Source organism: Molothrus aeneus, chromosome 11 (assembly GCF_037042795.1).
Source record: "Molothrus aeneus isolate 106 chromosome 11, BPBGC_Maene_1.0, whole genome shotgun sequence".
NCBI lineage: Eukaryota > Metazoa > Chordata > Aves > Passeriformes > Icteridae > Molothrus > Molothrus aeneus.
Window position 1 is genome coordinate 14,105,058 of NC_089656.1, and position 19,830 is coordinate 14,124,887.

Genomic DNA, 19,830 nt, shown 5'->3' on the forward strand with positions numbered 1-19,830 from the left:
CTCTATGTCAAGTATGTGCTGATGGAATTCAGCTTTATGTTTATGCTGCTGCTGATTGTCTCTTTCACTTTTCAGTCCTATGAGCTATAATAGTTTGGGAACTGATCTTCATCTGCCTCTTTTTCCCCTGAAAGACCCTTGGTACAGACCCTTGGCCTTAATATACCTACTAGGAGATCCTATAATGGGAGAAGAGGGGTTGGTGTGCTGCAGTAGTACAGTCTCTTCTGGAAAACTGCAAATTGCTCTAGTTTAAAACTTATGTACAAAGTACTTGATTTGGGCACTTTGGTCAGAGCCACAAGCTTTATTGGCCTTGAGCTTGATAGAAGAGTCCATGAGGTACATTTAGCCTGAGACCTGCTGGAGCCAGAAGCAGCTTGTGCAAACTGCTGCAAGAGGTGGTCTTGGTTTGCTGAGTTTAACTGCATTGTGGATGAAAGGAGCTTAGTGACAGAGGCATCTGTGCCTTGCTGATCAGAAAGCCTGAGAACATCAGACTGCCCAGCTTAGCCTTTGAGGGAAGTTCAAGCAGCTGTGTGTCAGGTTAGAGGGCTTTTTGGTTCTAACTTCATAGAAAGAGGAAAGAAGGGGATGTGTGTCTGCTCTGAGTCAAGGTTAGAATAGAAAGGTAATATTAATATGATCCTTCAAGTAAATGAAAACTAAAGTCAGGTTTCTTTTTGTAGTGATACAGTGTGTAAGTACATTAGTTAGGCAGTAGCAATAAGTGAACAGAAGCAAAACTACTGTGACTGAACTTGACTATTTTGAAGAAATAGGACTGGCAGGTCTCCATCCTGGAATATGGAAGAAGTTACCATAGAATGCTGAATGTCTGGTAGCAGGGATTTTATTGAATCTGTTAAGTCAGGACTAGTAACAAAATACAGAGAACAAGCTGAGCCTACAACATTGTGCACTGAGCAAGGACTGAATTAACTGACCCATGAAAAACTGAATAACGTTTTCATGTGGTTTGCTCCATGGCAGGTAGTGTCACAACAGCCTTTTTAATAAACCAACTCTCTCTAGAGAGATAAGTTCCATTGTTTAATCTCTGCCATAAAGGATTTATTATGGAGTCATATGGAAGATTAATTACTGTGTCAAAGGGGTTGAGGTTTATGCAAGAATTGCAAGATGGCTACAAACTGGTGAAAGGGAGGGAGGGTGTTTGTACTGGGGGGAAAATGGAGTTGGAGGCAGGAGTCATGAAACACACTGTGCTTCTCATCCATGACCTTGGCATAAAAAGTAAGAGTATGTATGGCATGTTTGTGGTGAAACCAGCCTGAGACACACAAACTATAACCCGGCAGAGGAGGGTGGTAAATGCATTGCACAAGATGAGCTCTAAAACTTTATACTTAAATTTTCTAATGGTAGACTCAGAGGGCAAGCATGTGCCTCCACAAAGTGGGAGGCAGAACTTCTGTTGTGAACTGGAGTTCATCAGTTTGAAAAGAAAAACCAGTAGGTGACTGGGCTACTGTAGGAGCGTGACTGGAAGACAAGTGGGATCTTAGCTTTAAGAGATGCTTCTAGGAAGCACATTTGGGAAGTGGTGATGCCATTACAGGCCATGTTTTACAATGCTTTGCACAATGAACAAATGGTTTTTAAGGAAAAGAAATAGGCATTACAAAGGAGATACTTCAGGCACACTGAGGAGATGATGAAGGTAGACATGCTAAGGTCATGTGACATGGGTTAATAAGTCTAAGCAATGAAAACACATCCAGAAAATAGAGGATTGAGGAGGAGGAGGAATTACTGAATCTGAAGGATGATTTGGGTTTCTAAGCCTGTGAGCAACTTTGCTTCAGGTGCAAGGAGAGTTAGAAATCTGGTGGGGCTGAAGGCTTGATGAACATAAGAAAGAAATTGCTTTATGCCAGTACCTGTTGTTTCAAGATGTGTGAGGATCCAGGAAGTTCCTTTCTGTTCTCTGGTTTCTCTGCTGTATGGCAAAATACTTGAATTAATTGAATCCAAAGCCTCGTCATACAGAAAAAGATGAAATTAATTGTGGAATTGATGGCTTATAGAATGGCTTAATTTAAATCTTACCCAAACAGAATCAAGTTCAAAGCACTGGACTTTATTTTTTGAAGTTGTGATAAAGCTGTAAATAACTGAGTCAAGTCAGTTCAGCCGTGAAACTTCAGTTCTTTTACTTGTGTGGGATTTGTCTGAGGCACGGCCTGAGTGCTGCTATGTTTTGGGAATGAGTAAATTGCTGGTATATTAAGTGTGGTTCCTCACAGCTTGCTGATGGCATTTGCTGCTTTCTTTCTCTGTAGCTCTGCTGTGCTTTCCTCATTTGCTGCTTCCTATCTCCTGGGTTTTTTTGCACTGTCCTCTTCAGTGGGATGTTGCAGCTTCCCAGTGTAACTTGTGCCCACCTGTCCTGCATGGGTGGTTCGTGTTGGTAGATTTTCTTATTTCTGCTTTTTCAAGAGAAGACCTTAGTGTGGAAAACTTGCAATAAGCAAAGACTCTAGATTAATCTGTTTTCTTGATCTCTTCCAGAGAAGCTTGAGCTGAGATCTTTTGCTGGTGCTGAAAACACGTTCTCTTGTCTCCACAGGCTCCGTACTGCGGGTTGCTGTTTCGCCATGCGGGCTGGCCCCTGTGTATTCAAGAGAAGATTGTAATCCAGCTAGCTTCCATTGACTGGCAAATCTTGAAGCCTGGTGACTTCTATCTGCAGGTGGTCCCCTCTCTGAAGAAGCCTCCAAGAATTGTACTGAAATGTTTGGCAAAAGATAAGCATAATGTAGAAGAAGTGGTGATTCCAGAAGTTTCATATACCTCTATTTTTACTCTGGAATGGTTGAGTACGTTCAATGGAGAGCGGATGGGCATAGCACTGGAAAATTGTTTACTAACCACTGATGACAAAATATTTCGTGTCCCCTGGGATAAAGTGGTTAATCCTGAATTTATAAATAAACCAAAAATAATTGAAAACAATATCATCTCTCCAGAAATAACAGAGGAACGTTCAATTTTGTGCCTCTCCACGGACCGTACTAAGTGCGGTTCACCAGACCTGAGGTCTCAGTATCTACAAGAATTAAGCTCAAATCGAGACAACCCTGTCATTAGCAGCACAGCTCCACAGTTAAATGAAGCTCTGATCAATGGTGTCTGTACAAGTCCTGTGACTCAAGAGAACTTGGAAAGTGACCTTGAAGGAGAGTACGTTGAGCTGGCAGAAGTTTCGCTGCCCAGATTTGGGCCACAAACAGGATCTTTAACACAGTCGCTGGCATTAAGTTATTTAACTCAGCCCAGGGCACGAGTGAATGAGTCTAAAGGCAAGCACAGGTTTATTGTCATACAAGACAGCACCTACTCCAAGAACTTAATTCAGTCAGCACTTATGCAGAAAGAGCACTGTCAAATGGACACTCTGAGCACTTCTCCAGAAGTTCTCAAAAATGTTACTCCGTTGGAAGGCAACAAAGTGATGGCACATGGAGAACTGTCCCCAGAAGGTCAGCTGATACCAGCTGATCCTGGAAGTATGGGTGATAACTTTCCTATGGCTGAGCCTCCTGCTTGCCGTGCAGAAGATTCATCTGTAGAGCGGGAGACTCACGGTGAGCGATACGCACTGTGCAGCTACACTGATGTGTGTGCTGGAGATGCTGTCAGCTGCAGGGCACGAGTGCCTGGTGCCCCTGGAAACGTGGAGGGACAAAGGGATGGACCTAGTGAAAATGCTGGTGTTGAAACATTGGAGCAGAGCCCAGAAGTGATTCTAGATGCTACTGCTGCCAAAGAGGAAGTGATGCTGGGAGTACGCACAGAACCACTGACTGAGGGTCAAAAGGAGGTGACACTGATGGATGTTTCTTCTGGACCTGTCCTAGGGCCTTTGGGACCATGTTGCACACTAAAGGAAGCTTCTGATGTCTCTTGCCAGGTTGTCAGTGGAAGTGTTGAGCCAGTTCAGGTCACTACATTGCCTGAGAATTCAGAGGTAGGTGGGGAGAGAGGCTCTCCTTCAGGGAACATGGCAGATGTAAGTGCTGGCTGCAGCAATAATGAGGCAAATAGCAGTTCTGCATTAAGTCCTCCAGAAGAGAGCCAAGGAGATGTAGATGAATTTGAGGTGGGAAGAAGGGACAGCCAAGAGGAAGTGAAAGAGTCTCAAGAAATGTTGACTGTAAATGAAAATCAGACTAGTCATAGTCACTGTTCTGTGAAAGCTCCAGCGGATGGAACCTTGTCAGATGGTGAAGAGCAAGAGCATAAAAAGGCTGAAGAAACCATACCACTCAAAACTGCCCAGTCAGCAGAGGAGAATCAGATGGCGGAACAACTAAATAACAGTGACTTGTTGGCTCCCAATGCACAAGAAGACGACTCAAGTCTGTTCAAAATGCAGAGGTCTGGAGGGACGTTTGAGGAACCGCAAAGGCTGGTGGAAAACCATGGCTGTGAAAGTGAAGAGAATTCTCTGCTGAACCAGGAGCATGTTGCAGTACAGGACTTGCAGGGACAGGTGGAGAACCAGGAAAGTTGTTCTTACAGGGAAAGGTTGAAGACTACAGCCTCAAAAACACTGGAATCCATTGAGGAGGAATTGGAGGGTGGACCACTGTCCTCAGGATCTGCTGAGGGGCATACAGAGCCTACCACTCTGCACTCCCAGCCAGAGGCATCATCGGGGGCATCACCTCCTAAAGGTACAGCCATTGGGTGTTTGTTGGTTGTGTTTGGTAACATGGATTGAAAGCAAAATCCTCAAGGAGTACTACTTATCAGGCAGGATTTGATAAATACATGTGGGAGGCTTTGGGGTAATAGCACAAAATGCTGGGAAGAGATAAATTGTCATTTTTTGTGGCATGAAATTAGCTTTCTCTTCACAGTTGGGTTTATTGTGGTATTTTGTTTAATAATTCTTTGCAAATTTATGTTGGTACAGAACAAAATTCCATTGGAAGAAGCTTTTAATTTCAGTTAATCTGATTGCTGGTGGCCTCCTCCTGCTTACGTTCATGATGTGCAGAATGTATGAGGAGAGACTTGTCTAACTGTACAAGTCTTTCATAGTTGAAAACTGGCTTTAGGAAGATGGCTGTGGCAAGAGGAAGCAGCAGTGGATGCCACAGTAAAATACTAGTTGTGTAATGTGACCTGAAGATCAACAAATGTATGTGCTGTTAACTGATTCAGGCAGCAAGCTGCAGAGCTGAGGGATTCCCCCCTCTTCCCTGCCTTCCCCTCCGGCATGCTTTCTTCAGCTCGATTGTGTTTCAAGTAGGAGCTGTTTAACTTGAGTGGGAGAGCACAGAAATGAAGCATCTAACTCAGATGGAATGTTCAAGCAGGTATTACCCAGATTTCTTGATGCTTGGGTTCCTGAGCTGGAGCTGTGCTGCTTCAGGAGGACTGAGAGGGCAATCCAGGTGTGTGCCTTTTGCAGCAGACTGTAGGCAGGCGGTGTGTAACCGCACGGCCCGGTGTGGGCTTTGCCCAGCTCTGCTGAGTCTGGAAAGCTGCAGCTCGATATGCAGATCACACAGAGGAGCGGGTGTGCGGCGGGGGCGGGTGGAACATGCCATTCCAGTTCGGCAGCTCTCATTCCCTGAGACCCCTGGCTAGGAAAATTACCCAGCTTGAAATGTTGGAGTGAGGACTCTTGAAAGGGTTGGCGTACATCCCCACGTTGCTAGAGCATGTTTGGGCCTCTGGGGCAACAGATCCAGAGCTGGTTGTCTTGGGATGTGCTGCCACTGTAATGCTTGCCCTTGTCCCAAATTATGTGGCCAAGAGCTGCTGCATGATTCCATTTGACTGCACACACAGCTGCTTCTCAGGTGCCCAAAACTCACATTTTACCTGATATCTTAGTGACCTTCTAATGGAGCTAAATTAGTGTCCACTGATTAAAATAAAACTTCATTAACATTTGCATCAAACAAATCTATAGTTAGGCAAGCCCAGGGTTACCAGGCATTTCTGATACTTTTGAAGTGACAAGCATTTCTCTTTTGCAAAATGGAGGGGTCAGCTCAGAATTTCTATTTCTGCAGCACACATCTGTCTGAGCATCTGTCACCATGAGCAGAAAAAAAAAATCACCTTCTGCCTATCTGTGGGTCTTGGTGGATATATGTGAGGAAATATCCATGCTGTGGGTGTCCATTCCCCTGGCCAACCTGAACCTGGCCTGACTTCTTGCTTGCTCAGGACCAGGCCTTGGAACACCAAGTCCGTGTTTAGTACTGGGTGGACACTTTGCTCATGAGTGCTGTGATTGCTTGTAGAGTGTTCCCATCTCTTTCCTTTTAAAATTAACCAGGTCCAGCTTGTTATGAGATGTGTGATGTTCTCACTGATCCAAAGAATAAATCTTGGCCACTGCTGGAGATTTTAGCAGTGGTGGACTCCTCTTGGGTACACACAGAGTTTGTTTTTAATGAAAGACAATAAAAATGATTTTGGGGATTTGGCTGAAATAAGTGACACTTTTGGTTCAAGTCTGCTGATGTTAAACTTGGGCATTGCAGTTTAAGAAAAATTCAAACCTTTTTTCTCAGTGTTTGTAAAGCAAAAGAAACAACCTAAATTGCCAGGAAAACCATCCAAAGTGTCCAAATAAACTTTTTGTGGCAAAGGGAAGCTCAAGTATCTGTTAATGCTGGCAGTACTTCTTAAACACTAGAGCTGGCACTATAAAAAGCTTAATCCATTCAATTACATTAGATTGCTTTGAGATCCAAACAAGCCATCTCCTTATCTAGCCCCATTAAACCCTCAGAGATGTACTTACAAGATAATTCAGAGATAAAATTACAAAGCAAAGCAAATGTCCTACAAATGGACTTTACTTTTCCAGCAAGGTGGTTCTGTAGGTTAAATTCTCTATGTCTTGTTGAGGTCATTTTGCTACTATGATTGGAAACTGTGGGTATCTTGCCTAAACTATAAATAACAACAAAGCTTAAGCTTTACTGGGTCAATTCAGATCTGAAATTCACACCTCAGCAGCAGTGGGCAGAGGCACAATTTGCTTTGTGTGAGGTGGAGGAGCTTGCTTGTTACAGCAGATATTGTTGATTATGTCAAAATACATGTTCAGAACTGGGGCATCTGAGTTTGCTGTGTCTGCATGTTTTTCCTTGTCCCTTAACTCTCTCCCTTTACTTCCATTCTCAGTGAGCTTATTTTGTGCACAAATAGAGTCTAACTTAGAAAGACTTAGATATAAATAGAAAAAAGTCTGAAGTCAAATGTGAACTGTTTTGAGTTAGTGGCTTAAAATTTACACTGGTTCCATTCACAGATAATGTGACTGCTGTTTTTTCCTAATGACTAACATCTAAATGAAAGTGGATTTTGAAACTTCACAGCTCTGGAAAGAATGCCTCTATTTTGTGGGTGGAAAATACCTTGATATTCAAGAAATAGTCTGAAAAGCCACACTGGGGCATATTCAGCAGCACCTGTTAGGGCGTTCCATTCCTGGTCCCGGTTACTACCTCATGTTAGCATAGGTGATACTGGTGCTGGGGCAGTTTGCAGGGAAAATGCTAATGTCTCTGAAATGCACACAAGCAAATCCTCCCCTACCACTTCCTTGACCTCGGGGAAAGGTGGAACCTGCAAACACGGCAAATTCAGATGTCCCTGTTCTCAATTTGCTTTTAGATGTAATCCTCCAATCCTCCGCATTGGACAATTTCCGCTTTAATGAGTGCCTCCGCCCCGACTGTGAATAACAAACAGTGCGCTTGGGCCTGTTTGGGAGAGCTGGCATCTGCACATCTGAGCTGGCCTTCAGGAGCTCAGGGAAGAGTTTTGTTTGGCCAGGATGTGCATAGTCTGGAGGCTGCACAGCTTTAGTGAAGTTTCCCCAGGGCTGAAGAGCCCTGGTACCGTGACTGTGTATGGTGGGCTGAGCAAAATCTTTCCTATCTTTTGGGAGCTGCTGCCTCATTCCTAAGAGATATCCAAGGCAAGACTGTCACATACATTTATGTATTTCTCTTGCCCTGGTGTGTAACCTATGTGGAACACAGCTATGTTCTGTTTCTTGTCCTCTTGAAATCTCACATTTTGGTCCTCCTTGCAGGCTTTTGTAATTTAATGCAGACTCCTTCACTACAAACCGTGTAGTTCTTCTTACTGCCAGTCCTTACAGCTCATTGATAAGGTGATTCCATGTTCTCCTAGAAAGTCTACCAGCTCTTAGTGTGAAACCTTTGGGCACAACTTCCATGACTCTGTGATGTTCAAGATACCCTTTCTGCAGGAGATCAGTGCCCCTCTAAAGTGCTGCTCAGGAAGATGTAGCAGTGTTTGAAGTGATTGACCTCTTGCACCACTGGGAAGTGGAGGCTGATGTCCCCCTAGGAACAGAGTGGGACTCTGGTACAGCCCAGAACTGGGCAGAGCCCTGAAGCCATCACAGCAGCTTATGTGGCCAAATGCAGCAGATGCCAGGCTGCATCCCAGGGATGCTCCTCAGCCAGTGGTGTTACCAAAGAGGAATGAGCAGCTATTCTATCATGCCCTTGATGGTGTAGTGCCTGGGAGCTCCTCCTAGTTTCCCCCACTGCTGCATGATTTGTTGCAGTGAGCCATGCTGCTCAGGGCACTTCTCTCACCCATTTTAGCAATTTTGAAAGCAGTTCAGGCTAAGCTTCAACCTGTAAATCTCCTTCACTGCTAGAACTTGTATTGAAAGCCACTTCAAGGACTGCTTTGTTCCTGGTCCTGCTCTTTAATGAAGTATTGGAATCTGTTAGTAAATAAACTGAGTCAAGTGTCAGCATTGTTGATGCAGCAGGAAGGTAGGATGGTTGAAGTAAATTTTAAATAGCAATTAAAATGTCTGACTTCAGAGCAAGCAAATAAATATTCCACTCTTATTTTCGTGAAGAAATGTTGATATTTTTGTTGATAGATTCTGAAGTATCAGGTTTAGTAGTGAAGTTTAGTATTTTATTTAGTGTAGCTTACTGCAAACACAGGGATAGCCTAGTTGGGTACTTAGGATACTAAAGATCTATTATTGAAGATGTACTGTTGGCTTCTAATTCTTGTGATGTTGGGAAATGGGGAATAATACTTCCCCATGGGTAGATACTTTTTTTCCTTCTTTCCAGATAATTTTACATGAAAATTGAAACTTGATAGAACTAGCTTTAGTTTCCATGGAGTAGCCCAGATATTTAATTTTAGAATTAACTGGTTCTGATAACTTGTACTTTGGAGCTGAGGTATCAGACAAAGGAAGCATTTTCTGCAGTTCTTGAGCAGGAGCTGATTGGTGTAATCATCCTGTTCTTCAGTATTTTTAAATGTGTTCTTGACTTTCAAGTTAAATGTTAATTAAAAAAGGCTGGACAAGGAGAACAGGATCTCTTTGGCTAATTTCCAGCTGATCTGTCAGCCTCCAGTTGACTTCATATTTTCAGGAACTAATCTGAAAGTGGTGTTGGGGGTGTAATTCTGTCCTGATGGAGTAGCCCTCCCTGTCAGAAGCTGGTTTATCACTTCAGCATGCTCAGGCTGCTGGAGCTCAGCCAGGGACTTGCAGTGTGCCAGACTTCCAGGCTGTGAGCAGACATGTACTGCTTGATATGTTACCTTTAGAAAGAACTTTGACTACAGTAATCCCCATCTGAATTGAGCTTTTATACTTTGCAAACTTTACAATAAATTGGTTTCTTTTTATAGAATTACAGTAGTATTAATGTTATAACCAGTTTTAGGACATGCATGCTGCTGGCTAAAGGGCTGGAGGAGCTGCAGAGTGCTGGAGCTGGGAGCACATCTCTCCCCAGTCTGGTACTTACCTGGGATCTTTTGGGTGGAACTCTGCTCGAGCTTCTGTTTGTTGCTTGTCTTACAGGGATGATGCCAGAAGAGACAGAGATGAGGAAAGAGGCAACTGGCACAGGTGTGTTGAAACCAGTGAGTAAAAGCAGTGCCCTGGAGGAAACTTCACCTCCTGTTACTCCCCCGACATCCCCAACTTGTGGAACTGCCTGGGGTGGTCACTTTGCACCTACGATAGTCAAGGATGTGAACCCAGAAGTGCTCAGGAGTGGAGTTGCCTGCCTGCCTGGTGAGTAGCTGAGCCAGAATGTGTCTTGGAAATGTGGTTTGTAGGAGGGCAAGGGAGGTGAGCCTCCTTCTGCAGCACTGGAGACTGGTGCCAATTCTATTTCTTCCAAACCTCTTCAGAAATTCCACTTCTTGAATCCTCTGAAGTTTCCGAATGGGCAGGACAGGAAGTAGAACTTCCCTCCCATTAATGTTAATTTGCTCTCAGGAGTCTCAAAATGTTAACCAAGTGTGTATGAGTCAGAAATGCCAAATCTGTGGGCTCATACCAGGAGTTCAAAAAGAGCAGAGTGAGGATGCAGCTAATGATGGGCTGGTGGGCCTGACATCAGACCTGGTCAGAAGAATAGGAACTTGATTCACCTGCTAGGTAATTAAAGGATAGGAATGTAGAAGATGCTCTTTGACAGGACTCTTGAAAACCAGTTTTATTCTTGCTAATTAGAAGTTTAGTTGACTAAATGTAGCCACGTAGATATAATAGATTTTTAGAAAACATTTGATTTCATGGCACGTGGTGCTGAGAGGAATATCCCAGTGAAGTGGATGGACAACATGTAGGGTGAATGATAGTGTAGCTAAATAGCAGATGACAAAACCTGTAAGCTATCAAGGGAGAACTTCCCAGAATTATTCTGCCAGAATCAAGATGTAGGTCAAATGTTATTCAGTGTTTGCATCTGATAGAGCAATGAATATCAAATAGCTGCAGATAAAATTTCTGCATGGGATGAATACTGGCAGAGGGGTGAACAAAGCTGAGGCTGTTGGACAGAGCAGCCAGGGTTGCTTGGTGTACAGGGCCCACACAAGACGTCTTTGTGTTTAACCAAACATGAAGTAAAGCAGAGAAAGTAAGAGCTACCTCTCTAGTGAGAAGCAGCATTTGGCAGCTCTGTGTAAGGAGCCCCTCTGGGCTTGTCCTTTCAGAGCCAGCAGAGGGTTGTTCAGTGTGGGGCAGGAGGAGCTGCATTTGATCAGCTCAGGGGCCACATACAAGTTAAAAATTGGGCAGAGAGCCCAGCCTCAGAGAAGAGGTCAGGCAGACTGTGCAGTGTGGAGGAGTAGGGAAGGAGAGCAGAAAGGCAGCACAGGCATCTCCCCGGTGGTGCTGGGCAAATGCTCCCACCCCCCCATTTTGACCTCAGTTGTGTAAAGGGGAGGAAACAACTAGACAGATTAAGAGACTGATTTTTTACCTCTGTATACTTATTAGTGATGCCTCTGAAATAGTTTGGGCTGTATTGTAAAAGGAAATGGTAAATATTAGAGGTGGTGCAGAGAAGGGTTACAGCCCTTTCTTGTAATTAAACTGGGTGTCTTACAACAAGAGACTGGAAGGCTGTTTATCTCATAGGATGATTGAGAAAGAGATGAAATCACCTTTGTGCCAGGAAAGAAGAAGGGAGTTAAAACTTTTCCAGTTTCTGGAAGAAGGTGAAATGGAAAACCAAGGGCAGGGCAGAGTAATGGTACATTCATACATGTAACTTTGCATTAGGAGATGAATTGTTACAACAAATTCCAAAGGAGGATTTTTAATCTTCTGGTCTACTGATCAGTTTGGACATTTTTATGCTGTATATAACAGCCCAAAAAGTTACAGGAGTAGAGAGGGTCTTTCAGAGAAGCTCTCAGTCCATGCTGTTGCAGAAGCCTGACCACGTTACCTAATGCTCCCTTTGTCACAGATTCCTCTCATAATGTACAAATGTTAAATGAGACAAAAGCATTTGAATATGTGATGGAGGGATAGCAAATGCCCACAAGAAGCAAGGATTGGGTTTGATACTGCTTCCAAGCAAGTTTTTCTCTAAGGAAGGAATTATGTTTCCTGTAAAAGCACTATGAGATTTGAATGACCTCTCTGCCTCTTTGGGGTTTCAGTGGGCACCCTCACACCTGAGGGAATGCACTCACCACTCAGTTAAATGCTTTATGTTAGTCACTGACAATGATACAGTAATTACATTAGAAGGAATAACTTTTATAATGAATGGTAAATAAGAGCTAATAAACTAGTAGCTGATGTAGTTAGTTGAAACTTCCAGGATAGTTTCAGTTTTGGATTATGCCACTGTTGAAGACCTAGCCCTGGTGGCTCTGGTTGCTTTTTTTGACCTGATCAGGCAATTCCCAAACTACTAGGTGGAAGTTCAAGGTTTAATCAAATTCTGGTCATTCCCAACCTGCTTGATAGACAGAAGATGTTGCTTCAAAATGAAAAAGTTTTATTGAGCCATTTTTCCAGTAATTGAGGGCTTTGGTTTTTTTTAATTTTATTTTATTTTATTTTATTTTGTGATGGTCCCCTTAGCTTATGAAACAAATTATATTAATGAGCTTTTTCTAATTTCTTTCCATCTCTTTGATTATGCAGCATCCAGGCTACAGTACTTCAGGAGTAATAGAAGTCCTCCTGAATCACACTGATGATGAAAGATTTTTGTTAGCAGGAGAAAGCCTGTGTCACAGTTTTGGTCCCTGTGAGGTAGAAAGCCCTGCTTCAAAATGGTGTCCATCTGTGTCTGTGGCCCTTACTCAAGTCATGTCCAAGTGACAGATGGAGATGACACTGGGGCAGCTTTCCATGCTTGTGCCTGTCCATCTGTGTCTGTTTTACCTGACAGCTCTCATGCCTGTCCCTGGGATATGGGGGAGAGAGGTGGTCCAGGACAGTATCTCCTGTGGTGGGAACAGAGTTAAGGAGAGAAAGAAACAGATTTCTCCAAGTCTCTGCTTTTGTCTTGTGCTTGGGATTTCTGCCCACTCCCCATCTTTCTTATACTGTTTGTATGACAGGAATTGGCTCCTGTTCTTGTGAAATACTCTTCACACAAAAGAGGTGTTGTCCTTCCTGTTCACCAAATCACTTACTTTCCCAGTTGCTTGAGCAGGCTCACTGCAGGTACTGCCTGATTTTGAGTCTCAGAAGCAGCTCTGGCTTTCCACAGTGCTGTGTCCACCTGCTCTTTACCCCTGCTTTTGCATCTGGAGAGGAGGCTGGACATAATCCCAAAGCTGGCACTGTTAGGTCCTTCTCCTCCTGTGATAAGCTGTGACTTTGGGCTTTTGGAAAATGGGTGGCAGGGAAGCATTGTCCTTCCTGGCTAACTGAAGCAGAGGGATTTCTTCTTGAGTGTATCACAACTCAGCTGGGTTGCCTGTTCTGTGCTGTATCTATTCCCTGGGCACTGAGCAAGCTCTGCACCTAATGAAAGCATAGCACTGCCTCTGCCCTTTGTCAGAGCTGTAGGCAGGCAGGAGTGTGCTCCTGGACTGTCCTCTCTGCAGCCTCTGAGGAGCAGCTCTGGGCTCCTGCTCCAGGGCTTTGCTTGCAGCATGGTTACATTCTGGGCTCAGCATGTGCCCACTCTCCTAACATAGTGCATGTTCTGCAGACCTGTTTGCATTCTCTCATCTGACAGCAATGTGAAGGTGAGATTCTCTGTCTTAAATTTATGAGATTTCTGCTTTTCTCAAGATTATTGTTAGGCAACTTCAGCCATATTTATGAAGAATGTGTGTTTGGGTGGAGGACAGCAGTACAAATTTAACACTACCATGAGAGAGACAAGCTGAGCTCATCTGCTTCACTCTGGGGCAGCATTTGGGTACTTTGAAAGTGTGTTTATAGCATCCTACCATCTGCAACATGCACTATATTGAGTTCTGTGCAGGATTTCCAGGAAGGTGGTGGGGTCTTAGTAGGAGAATATGATGCATACAGACCTGGAACCAGGCTCTCTTGAATGACTTGTGTGATTTCCACCCCCTCTCTTTTTACAGGTACGAGAGACAAATCGGGACGTGCAGTGGCCATAATAACAACAAGGAGCACAGCCTGGTTAAACCCCCACTGCAACACCACTGAGCTTGTGCGCCTGCTTCTGTACTTGCACAGCATCCCAAGGTTTGTGATGCTCTTGGGCTGACAGCTGCTGCCCTGTCTGCTTTCCCTTTCCTGGAGATGGGAATTGAGACAGGAATGGGAGGAGGTTGACTTTATTGGCCTAGGAACTTGGTCCAGACAGTTCTGAAATTACACAGCTGGGAATCTCCTGCCTGTGTTCAGCAAGCACTTTGCCTATTCTGTATATGCCGTGTGCACATGGTGTGATATAATTGGGTATGTACTGAATGTTTTCATGTGTTGCCATGAATCCAAGCCATTCTTGCTATCCTTCATTAGTTCAGAAAATGGGATTTGGGAGCTATCATGGGGCAGTCATGCAGCAGCTCTGTGATAGTGTTGTGACATGATATTTTAGGGCCAGGCCTCCAAGCTGAGAGGGAGGAAGGATCTGTAAGGGTTGAGAGGCTGCCTGATGTGTGTCTGAAAAAAGCCTCTGTCTGCAGGCTGGAGTTTGCTGGAGCTTCTCTTCCTTTCACTATGACAGACTTTTCTTCCCCAGCTCATCACTATTTTTCACTTGTATATGATTAAATAAGAAGAGGTAAAGCAACTCTGATAGTGATTTTTTGAGGCCTTTAAACCATATAACAATAAGGGGAGCAGGCTTAATCCATGAGAAACTCATGCTTTGTTTCTTATGCTTCTCCCTTCAAATCTGATTCTAGATGAGGTAGACATTGGGTCTGCTCCAGACTGGCTGCTCTCCTGAAACAGTGAGGCTGAAACCGAGCTTGTCTCTGAACACAATTAGGAAGAATTGGTTTTCCTGTGTGGATTATCCAGTGTGCATCAGCACCTTTGCCATCAGTGACAAATATTCTAGGAATAGGAGAAGTGGGAAATTGGGTGGAAGTCATATAATCATATGGCAAAGGTAAAAACAGAGCAATTATTTGGTGGTTTCTGTGTATATATTTTGCTCAGGAGAAGGTGGCTAATTAGTTCCTGTTATTATAAAGCCATAATGTACTGGTCTTTTTTCACCCTGCCATGACTACAGGTTCTGTTTTTATAGTCTTATTAATTTTCATTGGTGACAAAGGTGACCTTTTTATCTTTGTCCTTGCAGACCAGAATGTCAGGCTTTGGGTCTGACTGTTCTTGTGGATGCTCGTCGCTGTTCTCCCGTTCCTGCTCTCTTCAAGGCATTCAGCACGTTGCAGGTGAGCCTTGAGCCTGGGCAGAGGAGCACTGGCTGCCTTGCTGGCATGGTTGGATGTTACATCTCCATCTGCTGCTTGTGTCTCCATCTGCCACCTGGCTTTCAGTTGGCTTTGGGAGGTGGAGATACGCACCCAGCCCTGCTTTAGGAGGATGACCTGGACTTGCCAGACTGCAGACGAAGCAAAAAACCTAAGCCAGTCTGAGTTAGGGGAGAGCACCCCTCCCCACCCCTCCAAATTTGCTTTCATCTCAGTGCTGAGAACAGCCCGTACCCAAGTCTCAATGCTGTCATGAATTATCTTGCTTGGAGGTGTTGTCCCCTGCACTGAGGGGCTGTGTGGAATGTGCAGGGGTTGTTGCCTGCTGCAGAGAAGGGAGGGAGAGACGCCTCTGCTGCTGTCATGGGAAGGGAAGGACACTGCTTGCTGTGCCAGGTGGAAAAGCACGTGCAGCTGTTGATGTGGCTGTCAGTGAATGATTAGAATCGGATGTGCTGTAACTCTATATTGCTTCAGGTCAAAGGCTTTCATATCAGTCACTTGGGAAGCCAGTGGGTTATGTTGCCCCCCCCTCCCAGATAGAAACTATCTGCTGCTCTTAGAAAGACAGGGAGATGATGGGTTGCAGTGATGACTAATCTTGTTTAAGCAGGTGTTCCTTTTAAATCAGAGCTTAGGTCTCTTAGGACTCAAACTCTGCAAACTGGAACAGGGCAATGTTTTAATGAAGCTGATGTCTGTGGTTTATGTGCTTCAGTGCCACATCTGAGAGTTGAGTCTGACTCAGAGGTCTGTCTCCTCCTGCTTCCTGGGCTGGGTGGAGCTGTGAGCTCTATCAGTGTGCTCACTCTCTGTGGTGAAGGAGTAATCTGTGCCCTGCTCAGTTCTGCAGAGGTAACAAGCAAACACGTTCTCTTTTATGCTGTGCCCACATGGCAGTAGGCTTGCTAAAGCTTTTGAGCATTTCACCGTCCATGTAAGTTGCATGGCAGTCTTAGTTGCCTGATTTGGAAATCAGTAACATGTTCTGGCTGTCTCAATTCTCATACAAGCATGGTAATAATGCCATTTTAACCTTAAGTTTCCCCTCTGAAATGAGGGAGGGGGGAAGCTTTTTGCTGTGCTGTGATGGCTGTTTGGCTCTGAGAACCTCCTTATCAGGGTGGTGCTACAGTTACTTAACAGAGTTTAATGTGCTGTAAGACAGATTGCTGGACCTAAGTGTGTGCTCTAGGTAGCAGTGACTGATTACTCTTACTGTTTACAAAGGCTGATTACTCTGCTTATGGGTTTTTGATCCTTACACTGACTCTTCTGAAGACTCTGTAAAGGAGACCTGTTCAGGTAGCTCATCGCCTAGTTATGGCACAGGAGTAATCCCTGGCCTCACTAAGATCCTCAGCATTTACTCTGTTATCCCATGGAAATGTTGTCCTCTGCTCTGGAACAAGGGTAGAGTAATACAGAAAACTGAGCATAACTACACTGAGGCAAGCTAAGTGTTCTGGAGTGCAGCAAGATTAGCTTGGCCAGTGACTGTTCTGAGGTACAGACTGTGTGTTACATCTCTAAGGTTACCGTGCACATCACCTCCTTGGGGACCTTTCTGAAATCCCTTGCACATCTCAGTGTCTCTTGTCTCTGGCAGACTGTCTCTAGAGCTCATTTCTCTGCTGTCCACCACTCCCCTTATAGAGGATTTTACTTACATAGTTTCTGTGAAGCCTACTATGATAATGTGCTGGAATCTGTTTAATGTTGAGGTCCAGCACTGCTTATTCAGTTCTGAGGGGTTGTTTTCCTCTTAACCCAGCAGTGGGAAGCACTGCTTCACAGTGGGGCAGCACAGATCAGATGCCCTATTGCAGAATCCCTTCCTGCTGGGCTCTGTTAAGCCTAGAGAGACTCCTGGGAAGCAAAGGTTCCTGGGTCAGGATATGTCAGCCTGAGGAAATCTTCCTTCCATTTCTCCATCTTTTGAGAATGAATGCATGATTGGAATTAAATGCTAGTAAACAACTTTGGGTGCTTGTAGGTTAGTTTTCCCTACAGCAATGGGAGTCTGTCAGTTCCTCTGTCCAGAACCACCTGGTAAACTGGTGGGAGCTTGTCCTCTCTGCCTTCAGGGTAGGGCCAGTTGTATTCTGCAATAATTTTTTCGCCTTTTTTTTGGAATATTGGATGGCTGAGAAATCTTTCTGTTCCAGACAGCAGCCAGAGCAGAGGGAGTGGGGCAGAATCAAAGGAGCTGCAGAGCTATCTCAGGAAGAAGCAGGAGGAGCTCTGGCAGCTCTGTGCGGAGGTGAAGGGAAGTGCACAGTGCGTGCATGTTGCAGGAATAGATCAGGCTTGTTCCTGTGGGAAACTGTGTAGTGATGCTTTGGAGCAAGGATTTTTGCAGGATAAATGCTGTAATGTTGGTTACAGATTGTCACAGGTAAGCTCTGTGCTGTGGAGGGTGGCTCTTAAGAGGAGCTTTGCTGCTCAGAAGTCCTAGACTGATCCCTTGCTCAGTGAGCAGACAAGGCATGGACAGTGGAATGCGTACCCTGCCTTCAGTGAGCAAGTATCTGTGGGATTTCCCTCTGCCTGAGTCTTAATAGAGTGAGATTCTTTTGAATTTCCCATATCAGTGTGAAGGCTGTGTTTTCGTGTTGGGTTGGGAAGAGTCAGTTTAGCATTTGAAAGCAGAGAAGTTCTGTGCAAACCTTTCTGTTCAAGAGGTGTATTTGCATTCTCACTTAGTGCAGAAGTGCAGAGGAACTTGGTCTCATGTTAAAGACAGGGAACCCCTGCTACTCCATTAGAGTGGTCACTCAGAGACTGACTGAGGTGTGTGGGGACTGTCCCCTCTGTGCGAACATTCCTGGCAGCCTGTGCTTCAGACTGTGCCAGCGTTGTTAAGTCTGGCCATGGGTTTCCATTTGGGGCAGGAAGCCAGAAAACTGGAACTTCAGTCTGAGAAACATTGGAAGAAATATCTAATTCTCTTTAAAAGGAATAATTATAAAAGGCTCTGTATTTACCCTGGTGCTTTCTGAACTCCTATTGATGCCCCTCTATTCTATGCTGTCCAAACTATACCTGTTTTGGGAGGTGAAGAGTTCACTTGTATGTATGAAACTCTTGTTTCTTTGCTTCCATAAAGTTGGTTTTGTTAGCAGAGAGGGTAAGAGATTGTGCATAAAGCTGCAGGAAAGCTTCCTCAAGTGTCATCCTGCTGTTCCCAGCTCTGCTTGTCTCCTGAGATGCTCCTGGTAAACTGTTTCAGTCTTTGGATTGCTCCATCAGTGCTAGATGAGACTGATTTATCTTCAGCTGTTTAAATTTAAAAATGTGGTGAAAAGTACTTGATTTCTTTGGAAATACAATTTCTTCTTGAGCTGGAAAACCTTGAACTTTTCCCTTGACAGCTTTATTTGTGAATGGTTTTTCAGTTTCTATTTTCAGGAGTAACAAACAAATGAGTATTTTGGCTATTGTGGTAACCTCTTGTTACACCATCACTACCTTTATCCCTCACTCATATTGCACATCTTGTGACTGTTGGCATAGAAGAGGGATTGTGTAAGAAAAAATTTGTTTAGTACCATCAGCAGTCTTGAAGTTGTGTCCAGTCTTCTTTCTTCAGTACTTTCTAGCAGATAAATTCAGAGCTGGTGATACAGCTGTAATATCTCCCCATCCTCTCTTCAGTATTTACCTAATGCAGCCTAATTATGTAATAAATCCTTTTTGGCCTTTTAATCAGTGTTCAAATAACAGTGAAAATGTGAATAATTCACTGGAGAAATTTACAATTTAGAAAATTCTCATGGTTTTGGAAGGTGTTTCAGTTGGGGTTTTTTTGCTCTCTGTTTAAAAGGATCATGTTTTAGGACTGGATGAGAGAAAGGCCTTTTTCCTCTGTTCTGGGATCTCTGCTGCTACTTTCACTTGCAGAATTTGGGCTCCTTGTGTTTGCCTTGTTTTTTAATTGCTGAACTGGGCCCAATGTCAGGTTAGGTCATTCAGTCTCTGTTGGTCCACTTCTCTCTGTACTCTGGCTCTGCTGCTCCTGGCAGATATTTAACCCTGCTCACTGCTGGAGCTGTTTATTTAAACAAGTTTCCTTTGCTGTTGTGACCTGCTGTGTGGCAGGTTCCTTCCAGCTCGAGCAACACCACAAAGGATTTGTTGCTTGACAATTCCTGAGATCTTTACAGAGGCAAAGACCGTATAGGAGACATCAAAATGGGATGGCTCTTGTTTAATCATGTGGCACAACAGCTTTAATGGCTCTTCTCCTTGCTTTCCTGGTCCAGGCATCACATATGTAGGGAGTCCTGTCTCCATGGTCTGGATCTTTCTGCCATGCTTCCCTCTTCCTACTGTTTCTCTCTCTGCCTGTTTCTCACTTCCCTGTAGAATGCTTCTGTAACGGGAGAGCTGCTCCTGGATCACTGAGTTTGAATTACAGCTGCCAAACATCCCTTTTATTTGCAATTTCTGTCAGTTTAACAGTAGAAACAGGATGCAAGTACTTGACTGTAAATTGGCAGTAAGTAGAGACAAGATGATGTTTTTGGCACTGGATTGGGGGTGGAGGGGGGAAAGCCACTTCCTTTCAGTTAGGTGAAGTGACCAGGAGAGTTATCAGGAAAAAACTTGGAC

The 19,830-nt window shown here is 44.3% G+C and overlaps 1 protein-coding gene across 1 annotated transcript in view; it reads left to right on the top strand.

Moving 5' to 3' along the window:
- Positions 1 to 19,830, top strand: part of PLEKHG4 (pleckstrin homology and RhoGEF domain containing G4) — an 82,376-nt gene that overhangs the window by 17,116 nt on the left and 45,430 nt on the right. The window contains exons 3-6 of the mRNA XM_066557645.1: positions 2,594 to 4,703; positions 9,884 to 10,099; positions 13,888 to 14,011; positions 15,084 to 15,177. Coding sequence (XP_066413742.1) covers positions 2,594 to 4,703; positions 9,884 to 10,099; positions 13,888 to 14,011; positions 15,084 to 15,177 — 2,544 coding nt within the window. The remainder of the gene's footprint in view (positions 1 to 2,593; positions 4,704 to 9,883; positions 10,100 to 13,887; positions 14,012 to 15,083; positions 15,178 to 19,830) is intronic.